The sequence below is a fragment of the Chelonia mydas genome, chromosome 2 (genome assembly GCF_015237465.2).
Source record: "Chelonia mydas isolate rCheMyd1 chromosome 2, rCheMyd1.pri.v2, whole genome shotgun sequence".
Lineage (NCBI taxonomy): Eukaryota > Metazoa > Chordata > Testudines > Cheloniidae > Chelonia > Chelonia mydas.
Window position 1 is genome coordinate 200,366,068 of NC_057850.1, and position 16,398 is coordinate 200,382,465.

General features: G+C 40.2%; 4 protein-coding genes across 7 annotated transcripts in view; all 4 read left to right on the forward strand.

Annotated features, from left to right (window-relative positions):
• Positions 1–1,204: 1,204 nt before the first annotated feature.
• Positions 1,205–4,467, forward strand: HOXA7 (homeobox A7). Its single transcript, XM_007053652.4, has 2 exons — positions 1,205–1,820; positions 2,753–4,467. Exons 1-2 carry the CDS (start codon positions 1,445–1,447, stop codon positions 3,034–3,036), a joined length of 660 nt encoding a protein of 219 aa, XP_007053714.1. The 5' UTR covers positions 1,205–1,444; the 3' UTR covers positions 3,037–4,467.
• Positions 4,468–5,535: 1,068 nt separating this feature from the next.
• HOXA6 (homeobox A6) lies at positions 5,536–11,760 on the forward strand. 3 transcript variants are annotated; one of them, XM_043541020.1, is made up of 3 exons: positions 5,536–5,673; positions 8,524–10,281; positions 11,422–11,760. In XM_043541020.1, the coding sequence occupies exons 2-3, from the start codon at positions 9,846–9,848 to the stop codon at positions 11,679–11,681; spliced, it is 696 nt and encodes a 231-aa protein (XP_043396955.1). In that variant the 5' UTR covers positions 5,536–5,673; positions 8,524–9,845; the 3' UTR covers positions 11,682–11,760. The 3 variants fall into 3 exon arrangements, with proteins under 3 accessions (XP_043396955.1, XP_043396956.1, XP_007053712.1); XM_043541021.1 differs by having other exon boundaries at positions 5,590–5,682; XM_007053650.4 differs by lacking the exon at positions 5,536–5,673 and adding an exon at positions 6,087–6,380.
• The window catches only part of HOXA3 (homeobox A3), a 43,769-nt gene continuing 32,906 nt past the window's right edge, over positions 5,536–16,398 (forward strand). The window contains exon 1 of one of the 2 annotated variants that reach the window (XM_027826264.3): positions 5,536–5,673. The gene's annotated coding sequence lies outside the window, so the exon portion shown is untranslated. The remainder of the gene's footprint in view (positions 5,674–16,398) is intronic. The other variant, XM_043541018.1, reaches the window with a different exon arrangement.
• Positions 12,093–15,985, forward strand: HOXA5 (homeobox A5). Its single transcript, XM_007053649.4, has 2 exons — positions 12,093–14,179; positions 14,949–15,985. The coding sequence occupies exons 1-2, from the start codon at positions 13,618–13,620 to the stop codon at positions 15,197–15,199; spliced, it is 813 nt and encodes a 270-aa protein (XP_007053711.1). The 5' UTR covers positions 12,093–13,617; the 3' UTR covers positions 15,200–15,985.

Below are 16,398 nucleotides of genomic sequence, written 5' to 3' on the forward strand. Positions count from 1 at the left end.
CGTTTAAAGGAAGGGTACGGTGCAGCATCCTCAATGGAAAGTCATTCTTATTGTTGGAAAGCGGAGTGTTTAGAAAATGAGGAACGTTACCCGTGATCTAAATGTAACTTTGCTGTCTCAGTCTTCGGATGGTAAGGTAGGTACACTGAAAGGCAAAGAAGGCATTAAACAATTAGTTAAGATCTGAAGCCCTACATGTGTGACTCCAGGACTTATCGGTTTTTAAAAGGTGTTCAGACGAGAGGTGTCCTCTTTTGGGGGGAAAGTGGAATTATTCTGCTATTAGACGTAATGAATCCGTCAGGAATACAGTCGTAACAATACAGATTTAGCAACGGAGTATTATAAATATAAAGCGTGATCGATATATTAATTCACCTTTGAAATCGGAAGAGATGAACTAAATTTCACACACGAGGTTCGGTAATGTATGCGTGTCATCATTATAAGAGCCCAGGAGTTTCAATATTCTTTCAGAATTGTTACCCAGCACTCGCTTCCTCCTTTGAGACATGCTGGTTTGCAAAAGAGTTAAAAGCGGATTTCTGGAGCAACCCCATCCTGATCCATCTTGCCGAAAGCGATTAGCAGCATGTAATATCTCAATATCTCAACACATCTGTTAGAAAAGTAGGAAACGCAATATATACTTATTTCACTACTGCAGAAAAATAATGCATGCGTGAGTAACAAAATTATTTAAACTTGTGTGTGTGTGTGTGTGTGTGTGAGAGAGAGAGAGAGAGAGAGAGAGAGAGAGAGAGAGAGAGAGACACAGTTTCAGTTTACTGCGGAGTCTTTTTAATGTGCAAGATGTGCTTTCCCCCCCGCAAACACTAAATATTGATTAGCTGAGCACTGTAGCTTTTATTAAATGGAAAAGCCCCCTACGCATATTATAATATAGTCCAATGTTATGCCATCTCGACTTGGATTTAAAAAAAAAACAGAAAGAAGAAGAAAAAAGACAGAAAATGAGGAGTAAACTGAGAGGCAGGGAGCAATATGTGCGCAGCCATACCTAATCCAATACAGCTCTAGAATAGAGAGATCTGCATCGCACAACGTGCGGTTTAAGTTTCATAACAGAACCAAATAAAACTCTGTTTATTTTACTTACTATACTTTATAGGGATCTTACAAAATATCATTTACCATGTGGCACCCTTAACCATAAGCCCCCTTGTCTTTAATTTGTTAGACATATATTTGATCCTCTTCCCCTTCCATTATAGGATACTGTGAGACACCCTGATCCATACCACCTGTGATGCAGGAGGAGATTGGAGGATGGGGTCATATGACTGGTCACGTGCTGGAGGCAGCTCAGTCCAAAAGAAAATGGGGTTTGGTGTAAATCTGGGGGTGTAATGTTATCATATATCACGCTACCTCGTAAAACCGACACTGAAGCCTACCGGACAACAAATCACAGGTCAAAATTATGAGTTCTTCGTATTATGTGAACGCTCTTTTTAGCAAATATACGACGGGGGCTTCTCTTTTCCAAAATGCAGAGCCTACTTCTTGCTCCTTTGCAACCAACTCTCAGAGAAGCGGCTATGGACCAGGGGCTAGTGCTTTCACCTCCTCCATGCCTGGCTTGTACAATGTGAACAGTACCATATATCAAAACCCGTTCTCTTCCGGATACAGCCTGGGCTCAGATGCCTACAACCTGCATTGTTCCTCTTTTGATCAGAACATTCCCGTTCTCTGCAATGATCTAACCAAATCCAGCTGTGAGAAAGCGGAGGAAAGCAACCTGCACAGCCAGGCTGAGGCTAATTTCCGGATATACCCCTGGATGAGGTCTTCAGGTATGGGGAATGGAGAGGGCAAAGCTATGGCAGCCAGGCAAATGTGTAGCCGAAATTACTGTCAGCACAGCCTTTATGGTTTTAATTATAGCAGAGGCGCCATTGCGTAGAAAGCCCGTGGCATTGTATGTAAATGAGTATCATAAAACTTTTTATTGCTCAATTAATGGGTTCTATCCTCGTAAATTTATTTAAGTCAATTTGCTATGGAATTTTAGTATTGCGTTTATTTGTGCGGTTTGATATAGAAATATGGAGAGCTGGCTATGTACTCTGGGACCCCACACGGGTAAGTGTTCCCCACCCCCACCCCACCCCAACAAAATGTACAAAAATCATATGTGGTGGAAAACGCAGAGGAAAGAGAAAAAGAGGGGCGCTAAAGAAGGGAGGAGAGACTATTTCAGGGCGCAGGGGTGCTCTAGCTCACTGTTAGTGTGAAATGTGTCATCTGCCTTTCCTGGGGATCAGGGTCTGTACACATGTGTAAAAAGGAAAGGGACCCTGAAAATATGAGCTCCATTCTTGAGTCTAATGCTAGTATGTATCTATAATCTGTTAAAAAGCCCCTGGAATGAATGAATAAATAAATAAATGGAAGTTCCAGACCCTGCTTTTCTTTTCTTTGTGAAACACTAAAGTCTGGAGGACGCTTGAGAAACAGAGCCGAGTGTAAAGTTCATCCTTTAGGAAGCAAAATGTTTTTGTCTGTAATGTTTTCTCTTCACTTTGGTATATTTCAGAGAACTTTAATTTGCCATGTTGGAACTGGGCATGCTGTCTGAGAGAAATGCCTTTGTTAGGGGCGGGGGGAATAAAGGAAGAGGATTTACTCCAGTTGCTTGGATGGCTGTTTGTAAATTCCAACTTTCCATCGAACTGATTATTTTCAGGTTTCTGGCTAACTTCTGTGCCTGTTTGCCTGCTTTCAGGTCCAGATAGGAAGCGAGGTCGGCAGACGTACACCCGCTACCAGACCCTGGAGCTGGAGAAAGAATTCCACTTTAACCGCTATCTGACTCGCAGGCGGAGAATAGAGATCGCTCATGCTCTGTGCCTAACTGAAAGGCAGATCAAAATCTGGTTCCAAAACAGGAGGATGAAATGGAAGAAAGAGCATAAAGAAGAGAGCTCCAGCACCCCAGCGACCAACGAGAACACGTCAGCAACAGCGTCTGTGGAGAAAGTGGAAGAAGAGGAGGAAGAAGACGAGTAAAGCTCCCATTTGATGAAGCAATCTCTAGTATTATGTATGCACGTGACAGTTGTAAAAGCTCTCGTTGAAAAGACTCACTGTTTTATTTTAAAAATTCTGTTCCCTTTAATGAACATCTTGAAACCGAGCATTTTCAAACATTAAAAGGTCCCCTGACTTGTCTTCCAGTCCCCACCTCCCCAAACCGCGCACATGTCCTGTCCAACCTGTTTGGAATCTCTCATAAGATCATCCGAATAATTTTATTTTCGTTTGCTCAAACCTTGGTCTGTTTTGTATGGGTACATTTGCGTGAGAGAACTGCTACTTGCACATGCAGAAAAACGTTAACTTCCAGCATAACTACCTGACTCAATTAGTCCCAATCAGTTGTTAAGGGGTAAGTGCATTAGGGTCACATAAAAAACTACCTAATTTAGAATCAATAGTTCTGCACTTCCTGTTTCCTTTTATTTAAAAAGATCACAACAAACAGGCAACATTAAACAGGAAGTGAATAAAAACCTGTAAAAATAATGAAACAGAAACCACTACATCCTACAACAATTATTTGTACTACCTATTTCCAGACTACCTATTTCTTGCTCCGCCTACCTATCTTCTAAACTATACTGTATTTTATTAATCAAAAGAAGATAACATACTAATGTGAATTGCAGAATGCTTTTAGAAACTTAAGTGTAGTCCTTTGAAAAGCACGCATCAATGGCTTTGGTATATAATTTGGTACCGAAAACGCTGAATATATTTAAATTGAAAAATAATATATTTATTCCAAAGCAATTATAAATGAAAACCATATGCTGCAATATATCTTTCTTCTCAATCCTTTACTATTCCGCGTGAAGAAGAAAACACATACTAATATTGTACAAAGCGCTTTAATATCTTCTGTTGGCTCCTACCTTTTGAAGTACATTGTTACAGGCCGTTTTGTTTTCTAGGCTCATCCTACTTAATATAGCGGAAAATGTTCTTTAAAAAGTGAATTAAGACGACCATGTTAGCGCCTCTCAAAAATCTTTTTGTCCTGGTTTCAGAATGTGTTAATATGTAATACCGTGAATTTTCCTACAATAGCAAATACTGTATATTTAAACGAAATTTTTGTCATTTATATTGTCTTGAAATCATTTGTAAGATCACGTCATAAACTGGGAAGTCTGTAATTAAATTGGTAACTTTGTAGCATGATGTATTGTTAAGAACTCTGTATAAATCCTTACTGAAGGTTTGGCGAAAGTTTATTCATAAATTGTATGTTACAATGTGTTTCGATGTGTTCATTGTGAACATTTGGATATGCCGTGTAAGTATTGGCAGTGGAGAAAAAATGTATGTGAGCTCTCTTTGGAAGTGATACCGTGTTCAAATATCTCCCACGATAAATGTGTTTTATGTTACACAGGAAATAAATATGCTTGTTGACAATGAATTGTGTTTCTTTATTAGGGAACAGTTCAAAAGAAGCATAAAATTTACACGGCCAAATAAAGAAATGAGATCAAATATATCATTTTTATCCGCAATCAAAACCAAAAATTCATAGGCGATGAATTGTTAGGAATCAGTCAATTTCTCTATCTAGATTTTTCACCTGAGTTGATAAATTAAGCAGAGATCATTCCTTAAACAAGAAGCTCCTATGTGCTTCAGTGAAATCTTAAAATCACAGTAGACATGAAACCTAACTATACGCAGGCGGAAATCCGCGTTAGCAGAATAATATTTGATTATAGACGCAAACTGCAGTGCAAAAGTTCAAAATGTTGAAGACAGGTGTGTGTCTGCGTGTCAGTCTATTAGGGCAATAGAAAAAATGTAAAATCAAAACAAATAACCGAACCGAACCGCCTATACTTAAAAATATTCTCCCTGCCCATTATTACAACTGGTAAAGCAGATACCGTATTTTAATATGGAATTTAAAAAGATCATTCATGAAATTCTCTTTAGAGGGCAAGAAAAAATATACCTATAATGATACTTTCATCTGCAGAGTAGTTCCCTAGCTCTGCTGTGTTCAGTTGCTGGTAAATGCACTAATTGCAATTTTAATAAAATTAGAACAAACTCTAGGTCTTTTAAAACTCCAGGGCTGCCTCTCTGGTAAGATGGCGCCTCTCTAAGACCTGCCTCTTCTTAGTGATGAGGAAAAGGCCATAAATCCGTTGTTGTTTATGAAAATTTACAACTTTGCAATACAACTTTATGAGTTGCTCGGTTTTTCCATTGGTCGCTGTCGGTCATGTGGATGGTAACCGTGAACATGAACTTTTTTATAATTTCCCTTGCGAGAATAGAGCTGCATTCTTTTGCTCAGCTCTGTCCTGCTTCGGATCTCTCTGGCTTTCAATCCCCCATTTCATTTGTTCTTTGTAAGGCAATAGTGAACAAAGTGTATGGAGGTTCAGCATAAGCAGCCGCCTAGAACACAGATCCTGGATGGCAATTTCCAATTCCTCCGCTGGAAGGTGTGGCATATTGGATTCAAAGCACTGGAGTGGCAGATTTTCAACTTGCAACCTGGCTAATTTCCTGCTTCTTCTGGCACCAAAAGGAGGGCGATTCGTCTCCTGTGCAGCCAAAGCGACAGCTGTCAAAGTAGCAGGGGCTCCTGCGAGCCAGAACCTAAAGGTGAGAAACGTATGTAACACTACCATAAGCAGGGTAACATTATTTTAATACCCATATATACTTATATGGGACCAATATATATATATATTTATAGACATGAATTGATACCAACTGAAGGATTACCAATCGAATATTTAGCTTATTTATATTTAACCAGTGCATGCAAAAATTCAAGCGTTTGTTATTAGCAAGGCTGAGGTGTAATTTTAATAAAGGTATTTTTAAAAAGATTTGCTATCACATTCAGATTTGTATTATTATTATTATTATTTTGTAATTCAGATTTATAAAATCATATCGAGTTTCTTTGCCCAAGAAAATGTATTCATTTTGTTTCCCAGCATTAGCAAATGCATTTGTGTTAATTGCAACTTAGAATTTTTTTAAAAAAATACACTTACAATTTCAGAAAGAGACCAATCGGCATAATATCTTCTCATTCCATAAAATTTCCAGGCGAGAGAAAGGATATTTCTGTAACAGCAGAATAGAGGAAATATGTGTATAGGTTGCTTTATCAAATGAATCATTGTATACAGTTTAACCGTGTCACGTCATGTGTTGATCGGAGCTTGAACAATATTACAGACATTTTTCTAAATACGTAGTTTATGGATGAATGGTATCTAAGGCTCGATTTTAAGCAATCAATCCTACATCAGATCCTGAAATGAAGCTTTTTCGATGTCAATTGAAGAAAATAAGAGGTACTCTGTCAATTTAGTTATGATTTTGAAAAAATGGAACACGGGGTGTGTGTGTTGGGGGAGAGGAAACAGCTCTGGACCCGGACTATTTAGTCAGGTATTGGCATCATAAAGTGTCTTTCACCGAGCTGGCGTTGCTTCCTATATTTGTGTTCTGGAAACCGCGGCATTGGTTCAGGGTTCTGCTCCTGCAATATCTTGATATTCATTACAGTAATTAAGAATGAGCTGTGAGTGCTTTAGATGTTAACATCGGTGTTGTTTGTGTTCTCCGGGCTGATAAAGAATTACATTTGCATTGCATTGCAGTATCTGCTTGACTGCAACTGCAGTGAGTGTCGGATTATTTATGGCGGAGCGAGAGACTCTCAGTGCTGCCACTGTGTGGTGGAAACAAGGCGATCCAAAGGCAGCAGCAAGTAAAAGGCTAATTGTCTGCAATCCTCTTGGAGAAATCCTAAAAATTCGGCCTACTTAGGGAAACCATTCAAACTCCAACACGCAAGGGCTATTTCTACGCCGGGGGAGCGGGGGTTTTTTGTTTTTTTAAAAAACTTTGATGTGTGTAGAATGTAAAATGTCCCAGTGTGACTTGGTTTGATGGGATAAGATTGCGGCTGCCCAGTGAGGTTACTATTACGAGTTCAATCTAAACAATGGTTTGGATTGCAAGAACTGTTTGGACTATAGGCTATTAGTTAAAGGTTGTTTTCTATTGCGCCTCTGCACATGAGAAGGATTTGTGAGTGGATTTAGATAGTATGTAAAGGGGGGTGGGTTAAGCTCAAGAGGGTAACTGCCCTGCACCTGTACTCTAGCGTTGTTCGAGTGATGGAGTCTGTTGACTGAAAGAAAGAAAGAAAGAAAAAACAACCAGCGTCTTGTTCAAGCGCGAATCCCATTTTTTTCAACTGTGTGCTGACATTTTTCCATAATTAAGAAATTAATGGGAGGTGCAGGACTGCTTACTTTGTCGCAGTTGCAGAAGTGCAGTGGTGAGCTTTTCCATATTCACTTTTCGAAGATAAATGTTCATATAAAGCTGCTATTCAACCTATCTGGCTGGGAACGCTCACGGTAAAAGCTTTATGGTGGCAGGGTTTTTTTATTTTTGGTTTTGAAGGTAACTGAAACCACGATTGCCATGCAAATTGTTTCGCTGTTACTGCAACATACCCTAACCATAACAAATGTGTATTTTCATTTATTTTGCGGTGTAGTGCGGCGGAAGCAACTGGGAAATGTTTTCATTTGTTATGCTGAGACATTAGAGATTTTGACTTTGGCTAGAACAAGAGCCGCCGATTAAGATCCCTGGGCAAATCATTTTCCTCCCATCCCTTTAAAAAAAGATAATATCAATCTGAGACCGACATAATAAAACTTAAATATTTATAACCCTCTCATTTTTCGCAATGAATCCAGTGCGTCTTCAAAGAAAAGACCTCTGACCACAACTTTTTAAAAGAAGTACGGGCGTTGGATTTTTGTATTCACCGAGTCTTAATTTTCATGGCACGTTTCCGGTCTAGCCTCTGCTGAAAAATTTCCCATATTTAAAAACCTCATTTGTATTCACAATTTCCCCCAGCACATCCGATGAAGTGAGCTGTAGCTCAGGAAAGCTTATGCTCAAATAAATTTGTTAGTCTCTACGGTGCCACAAGTCCTCCTGTTCTCCCCCCCCCCCCCCACACACACATAGTACAAATTCTTCAGGGTAGGGATTCTTCTGAGTAGCTACACATAATGTTCAGCTGTTCCCTCGATGAATATAGTTTTAGTCTAGCAGATGTGTATATAGATTAAAGTCGGAGAAGAGAATGGGGGAAAAAATAAAAATGGAAGGTAATCAACATCGCAGTGTGAAAGTCCAGCTGAGAACGTTAACAATACCAACTATTGTGGAGAGATGTTTTAACTCACTACTGTTTTATAGGTACCGTAATCATCCTCCGGAAATGAGACACGGAACCTTCCAACAACAACAGAACTCACGTTTCCAAAGCTAGTTTAGGTGCTATAGGAAACAGAGTTAGTACAAACTCCAGCACGTTTAAAAATCGGCTGTTCAGTCTGTTGTCATAGTCACGTATTATGAGTAAACACGGCTTGGAATGAATAATCTCCTTGTTATTTTTAGGAACTGCTGGAGTCGGCTGAATTAAAAGCCTTTCTGTGCATTTCACCAGCACTGCTACTGCTTCTGCCCTGGGCCAAGACTTATATGTCCGCCAAGTTGAACAGTACACGTTAAGATGTTTGTTAAAACATCAGTGGGTAATTAAATGATTAGAAACAACAGCGAAACCGGTTTGCCTCTGCATACACGTTAGCATGGCTATTTTCATTAGGAATAATTCTACCGCTACAATGTTAAAATCGTCGTTTCAGATACAGCAAAATACCCTTTTCGGATGTAAAGAAAACAAACACGGGTAACTTTATCTGACTACATCTTGTCTGGGAGCTCTGGAAACCTGTTCCAACCTCTGCCAGTGACTCCTTTTGAAACACGCATCTAAATAAATAAATAAACCTAGGAGGCCACCATTTCCTGTCCGATCCATAATCTCCACTTTCATTATCTGAAGATTCCCCTCAATAAATGCACGAGATGCCCTTCAATAAACAACGGAGAATATGGCTCAATCCGAACACAAAGGCTGGATTCTGAACTGGGGCGAAGATGCTTGGTGCTCAAGCTCGGGAGGGAAATATTATTTGGGGGCTTTCAGTATATTTAGTTTAATAAAATCATTTTCTTTGCACTGTGTTAAGAAAACAGATATTTGTTTACAAAGTCGGCCAGCTCAGATGCCATCGCTGATTCATTCCCCTTCCACGGATTTTAATTGCTCCAAAGTTTTCAGTTCTAACATCAATCATCCTCTACCTTTCCCATAGGAATATAGAAAGGACGGGGGTAGTCCAACCCCCCGGGGTGGGGAGCGAGGGGGAGGGGAGTTCGCCGCGTGATGATTTGCATATCTTCCAGAGTGAAGATCCTAACTTTGGAGAGCTGCCCCTTTTTCACCAGCTGCCACAGGGCACTGCCCCTGGGGCGCTCGCGGCCGCCGCTTGCCGCACTCTTTTAGGCTTTGCAGTTTGTTTGTTTTTTACAGTACCACTCCCTACCCATTCCCCTCCCCCCCTAACATGTCCCACCTCCCACGTTCCCTTAGCCACGTTAAAGGTGGTGTGTGTGTGTGCGTGTTGCCATCCATCTGTCGGGTGTGCGAGCTCGGGGTTGTCTGTAACTTTGCTGGCTCGGTCGCTGCGGGTCCCAGGGGAGCGGGCTCCACGTTGCGCTCCCATTGGCCGCCGAGCCGTCAGCTGGTGCTATTTGCTGCTGTCGCTTTTGGCGCTCGGCCATCCAGAAACAAACCAGTTCGATGACTACTAATAGTTATAGCCAGATGTACTAATACACAACAAATCACAGTCCTGGAGAGGGGAGAGCAAATGAGTTCCTATTTTGTGAATCCCACTTTCCCTGGGAGCCTGCCTAATGGCCAGGACTCTTTCCTCGGGCAAATCCCCCTTTATCCAGCTGGCTATGATGCTCTGAGGCATTTCCCAGCTTCTTATGGGGCAACAAGCCTGCAGGACAAGACCTACACCTCACCTTGTTTTTACCAACAGTCCAACACGGTCATTGCTTGCAATCGGGCATCCTATGAGTATGGAGCCTCGTGTTTTTATTCTGAGAAGGACATAAGTAGCGCCTCTCCCTCCGGCAGTGGCAAGCAGAGGGGACACGGTGACTATCTGCACTTTTCTCCTGATCAACCATACAAATCCGACAGTGTGCAAAGCAAAATTTTAAATGAGGAAGGCAGCGACCGGAAGTACACGAGCCCTGTTTATCCCTGGATGCAGCGGATGAACTCCTGCGCTGGTAAGTCATTTGAATGCAATAAAGAGAGAGAGTGAGAAAAAAGTTTCTTTGAGAAAGACTTTCAGAAAGGGCGTCCAAACTGTCGGAGAGCAATGACTCCTGCGAGGTAATGTGTAACACGAAACCTTTCCAGGTTATTCCAACCCTGGCATATTGGCAGCCTTAAAGCAGTTTAGGAAAAATCTGCTCCAAACTTGGCTGACTTGGTGCAGTTCCTTAGTAATAACTGAAAAATAGGCATTCACAAATTCCTAATAACCATCCCTCCCCGAAGAAATGTCTTCTTCGCTCCTTCAGTGTCAAAGACTGATGTAAGGAACATGCCCCCTGTACTGCCTACCCCCATTTATTTGTAGGACCCTCCCAAGCCCATTAGTATACAAATATTGGTTATTGAAAGCACGTTTTCGGACAATCTGTGCACATTTACAAATCACCTCGAATTTTGTCTCACGTGAAGTGAAGTTTACACAACAGGACAGTTTGGGATGGGAGCAAATGGCACTTGTTTTGAATAAGCACATTGCCTTGTTTACTTCAACTATTTCAAAAAAAATAAAATCTTCCTTCACCTTCCCCCTAATTATCTCTCGAAAGATGGGATTATGATTTATATTTATTTGAAAAGTTTCACTTTTAAAGACATTTTTTATTTTGAAGAGCCCTTTTGCATTTGAGTGCACCATATTCAGGAGCGAATGCCAGGGGCTGTTCTAGGAACTTTAGTTGCTTCTATGAGCTTTAACTATGACCATACTTAATTACAGTTCTGCTATAGTTATAGTTATATTATATAGCTATAGTTATATTAAAATTATATGATAGTTGTATACATACGCACACATATTTGTATATCTCTCACACATATGTATATATAAACGTTTTAAATATTTCTCGTTCATTGGGTAAATGCTTGTCCCAATAAATATCTGTATATCAGAATTATACCTTCAAATATGATAATGATGCTCTTGTTCATTTAGAAATGTTTAATCAGGAAAACTTCTGAAAATCAGAGTAGACACACACCCCTGATGTGATTGTCTCTGCAAGAGGAGGCGCAATGCAACTGACCACTATTTCTTAACTTGAGATCATTGGGCCTTGTTCAATGCCATAATTTTGTCTTTACTTTTACAGGTACAGTGTATGGAACACATGGGAGACGGGGGAGGCAAACTTACACCAGATACCAAACTCTAGAGTTAGAAAAGGAATTTCATTTTAACAGATATTTAACCAGAAGACGACGGATTGAGATTGCAAACGCTCTCTGCCTTACTGAACGACAAATTAAAATATGGTTTCAAAACAGGCGAATGAAATGGAAAAAGGAAAACAAACTCCTACATTCCACACAGCCCAGCAGCGAAGAAACAGAGGAAAAGTCAGGGGAGTAGAATACTCCTGAATAAAAGTTACCAGGCCTTTTCCTTTTTAGCGTTTTTTTTTTTCTTGTGTTCCTTCTGCTACTAAAATCCTATAGGTTTTTCACAGTCTGTTGACTCCCAAAGGCTTGATTAAAATATATACATTTGCAATCAACTGTGAATTTATTTTAAAATAGAAGTATTTGATTTAGAGCTATGTAGTGTATACGGTCACCTTTTCAAAGCCTAGATAACCTTGCTTAAAGTAATTCAGAAAAAAACCCAGATTATAATTATAAATGTTTTAAAGTGAGCATCGATGTCTGTATGAATGTCTCTGATACGACCGTATGGCTGTAGGCAACAGATAAGTGAGTAGATTTTTGTAATTGGAAACGTTCATATTGTGGAATGACGCCTGATTTAGAAAATCCTGATTTGATGTCTTTACTAACCCAGGCGTCTTGTTCTACTGTGTTTGGGATTTTAGGGTCTCTAGAAAAAAATGTTTTACACGTGTATACGAGATTTAATTAACACAGAGAAGGTAACGGCATTTTAAAAAAAAATCGATTTCAAATCCTGACTATTAACTTCCATTAAAATCGAGGACGAATCGCAGGGAGATTTTAAAATGCCCAGAGCTGATTCCTCTAAATTGAACAAAATCTGCGCTGGTATTAAAGAAAAAACTATGAGTTAAACTTTACAACGGGGAAATAAAAGGTTTTGAGGCGGGCAGATTTCTGCGGCTCCTGATGTGGCACTGATAGTAAAGAAGGTTTTCACTGAGCAACGAGAGGGTTTTAATCAAGCAGCAAGATTGTGGGAGTTTCAAAAAATTAAAAATCAATGGTCTGTCATGTTAAATCGTGCCTCTTTTTTCTATCTCTATTTACTTTCGAAATTCCTAGCACAGAAGACTAAATAGATAATAGAAACTAGCTTCTAAAATTATTCCAAGTAGAGTTCTCTTTCACTGACTAAAATACTTGCAGTGAAAAATATTTACTAATAGATACGTATACGTATGTGTGAATATGTGTACAGTACGCACAAAGACCCCTTTATTCGGAAGGAAAAGCTATTTGGGTTACCGGTCTGAATAGTCCCAAATCGCGAAAATATTAATGTCAAATGACCGCCCCAACATTGTATTTATCTGAAAAAAAAGCCGCCGACCATAAAACTATATAGAATTTGACTCCACTTGGAAAACTACTATACAATATTTATTTTTAATAGGTACCTGCCATTTAAAATCGTCAGTACAGCTTTTCTTAAGCGACTGCAACACAGGACTGTAATTGTTGCCAGTATGTGAGGATTTATATTTTTCAATAGGTTTAAATATGCATCACCCTAAAAAGAGGTCGAAGTTGTTTCTGTATTTAAAAATCTATAGCAGAACAGAAGAGGAAGGAATTAAAGAATAAAAGAAAGCTATTGAAAATAAAAGCAAATGTTTTCCTCAAACTCCTGCATTATTCCTGGTTTTGTGGTCTGCAGCCGATAGCCCGTTACAATTGGTACATACTAATGGAACTGTGAGAGAAATGCAATAATTTTGCTATAATGGGCTGTAACCTCGAGTCGACCCCAGCCCTGCAGACCCTGGCTGGAAGCGTGAAGATCTAACTAGTCTCCAGAGGGTGGCGCAAGAGTCCGACTGACAATCAGGAGCTGGAAGCGGGAGCGCGCCTTGGGCGCGCGCGCCAACCCTCCAGCATCCACCCAGCTCCCCCATTAGTGCACGAGTTTACCTCTAGAGGTCATCAGGCAGGATTTACGACTGGACAACAAAAGCACGTGATTTGAAGTCGTACCCCATATTTGGGTGCCTACGTAGGAGGGAACCAAGTACATGTCCCAGTCATTTCCATAATTCATCATAAATTGTGCAAGGGTGCTATAGACGCACAAAACGACCAAGAGCCACAAATCAAGCACACATATCAAAAAACAAATGAGCTCTTATTTTGTAAACTCATTTTGCGGTCGCTATCCAAATGGCCCGGACTACCAGTTACATAATTATGGAGATCATAGTTCCGTGAGCGAGCAATACAGGGATTCAGCGAGCATGCATTCCAGCAGGTACGGGTACGGCTACAATGGCATGGATCTCAGCGTTGGGCGCTCAGCTTCCAACCACTTTGGTGCCAATGAAAGATCTCGCAATTACCCAGCCACTACCACCTCTGCATCGACAGAGCCCAGGTATAACCAACCTGCAACGTCTTCACATTCGCCTCCACCTGACCCTCTGCCCTGTACCGCCGTGGCCACTTCGCCTGTCAGCGAGAGTCATCACGGGGTGAAAAACTCCATAGCTAACTCTACCAGCACTTCGTCCAATTCCAGCAGCAGCACTCACATAAGCAGAGAGGGGGTTGGCACGTCGTCTGGCACTGAGGATGACACCCCAGCAAGCAGCGACCAGGCAAGTGCCCAGAATGACCAAAGCACAGCTCAGCCTTCACAGCCCCAGATCTACCCCTGGATGCGAAAACTGCACATAAGTCATGGTAAAGCATACCCTGCTTTTCTTTAAAGAGGCTTTAATGTAAAATGCGTGGTGGCTGGGTGGATGCGAGTGTGTAGCCTGATCAGATCCCTGTGCTTGCACGGTGGGGAACGACAGTTTCGTAGGCATTAAAAATGTAAATGTAGCAACCCTAACTCAATAAAGTCTACACAACTCGGGGAGCAGAGCTATATCTGAAGTGGGAAAATGTGAATAGTGCTTGTCACGGTGTGTAATTTATTATGAGGACTGTCCAGTAGAACAGCGTAGCTAATATATATTTATAAAGAGTTTAGCAAAATAGAATGGGAGTTTTCACTGGTAGGAAGTCAGGAAAAAAAAAAAAAAAAGAACTAAGGGTGAGGACCGGGGGGTATGGGAAGGATATGTGGTTGCCTTCTGCTCTATAATTAAAAACAACAAACAAAAAAACCTGCCATGCCCCTTCTCATTATGAAACAGGAATGATATTGTTAGTTACAAAGCATTCTAAAACTAAATCTTGTGACAGATCTGAATGTCCTTGCTTTGCTCGCCTAACTCTGAAATCCCACCTAGCCTCAGATCCACAATGCATTCATCAGCTTAGCTCAGGATTTCTGTTGGTTTACTCTTCTAAAAATGTCTACAGAAAAGGTGGTACTTGTTGAGCATTTATCAAAAACAAAAACAGGACCAAGAATAACGGTACTACTGATGCTCTGGGCTGCTTTATAAAATACAGGAGCAGGTCGCTGGGAGAGACTAAATCATTCACTTTTCTGTTACAGACAACATAGGGGGACCAGAAGGAAAAAGGGCTCGGACTGCTTATACCCGATATCAGACCCTGGAGCTGGAAAAAGAATTTCACTTCAATAGATACCTGACCCGCAGAAGAAGGATTGAAATAGCACATGCTCTTTGCCTCTCAGAGAGACAAATAAAGATCTGGTTCCAAAACAGGAGAATGAAATGGAAAAAGGATAATAAGCTGAAAAGCATGAGCATGGCAGCTGCAGGAGGGGCTTTTCGTCCTTAAGAAATTGATCAATTAAAAAGTACTGAGCAGTATTAGTTGACCCTGCGCATAATGTCAGTACTAAGTTGACTTTCTAAAACTTCCTTGTGTTACTTCTGTGAAGAAACCTTGTTCTTGTCGCCCTAATTCATCTTTTAATCATGAGCCTGTTTCTTACCATTATATCGCGTGTATAAGTAGATCTGCTTCCCATACATTTCTTTGTCTTGAATGGCTTTGTCTTGAAAATTTAGATGTTTTAACTTATTTATATGAAGCGAGCTGTGTTACTTGAAGTAACTGTAAAAAAGAGAGAGAATTCCCCTCCTTTAGTACAAATGTTATGTGTTGCACTCAATTTGCTTAACTGTGCATGTGTGTTTAAGTGTTAATAACTGTATAGCTCCAAGCTGTTAAAATATTTTTATTCAAACTACCTATATAATTCTTGTGTAATTAATTCTGTTGTAGAGGTGAAATGATGAAATACAACTGAACTTGTCCTACGTGTAGTGAATAGTGAATCTGTGACGAAAACTGTGATTCCAAGCAGTATGTCCTTGCTGTGCCTTTGTATGACTCTTTGCACGAACTCCTAGAAGTGGCTCTTATTAAGCGCAGCATCAGTAATGTATGTTTTTTGTGAACAAAGTTACAAATATAGTCAAAGTCTGGCTGTTTGAGCAAACTGTGATCAGCTTTCTTTTTTTTTTTTTTTTTTTTTTTTGCTTTTTTTTGTATTTGTTTTTTAAAAAAACTGACTGGAAACAAACAGACAAAAATAAATAAATAAACTTTCTATTGTAAGTTTTCGTGATCTGATTTTGAAGCTGTACTTCCTGATCTGGTGCTTTTTTTTCTTAAATAGTGCAGATTTTTGTAATATTTTACCTGGATAGGACCTTATGCTACATTTTGCAAATGATACAAGTGCAATTATCCGACACCAATCCTTTTAATTGAAAGTTTGACCATAAGTTCCTCCTTAATGGTTTCTCGTTAGGTGGAAAGCTGCATTGCAGAACCACAATCAACACTCTCTGTGGGTGAATAAACTGGTAGCTGGTTGGTGATTGTTGAAAAACATGTGCTTTGTTAAAATACCCTCCCAACCCCAGAGCGTGTTTACCTTGCTATATAACTATTCGTGAGGTTTAATTAAGTATATTTGCAGGACAGCCACATCAGAGATCTTTGCGTCTATAAGCAACACCCTATAG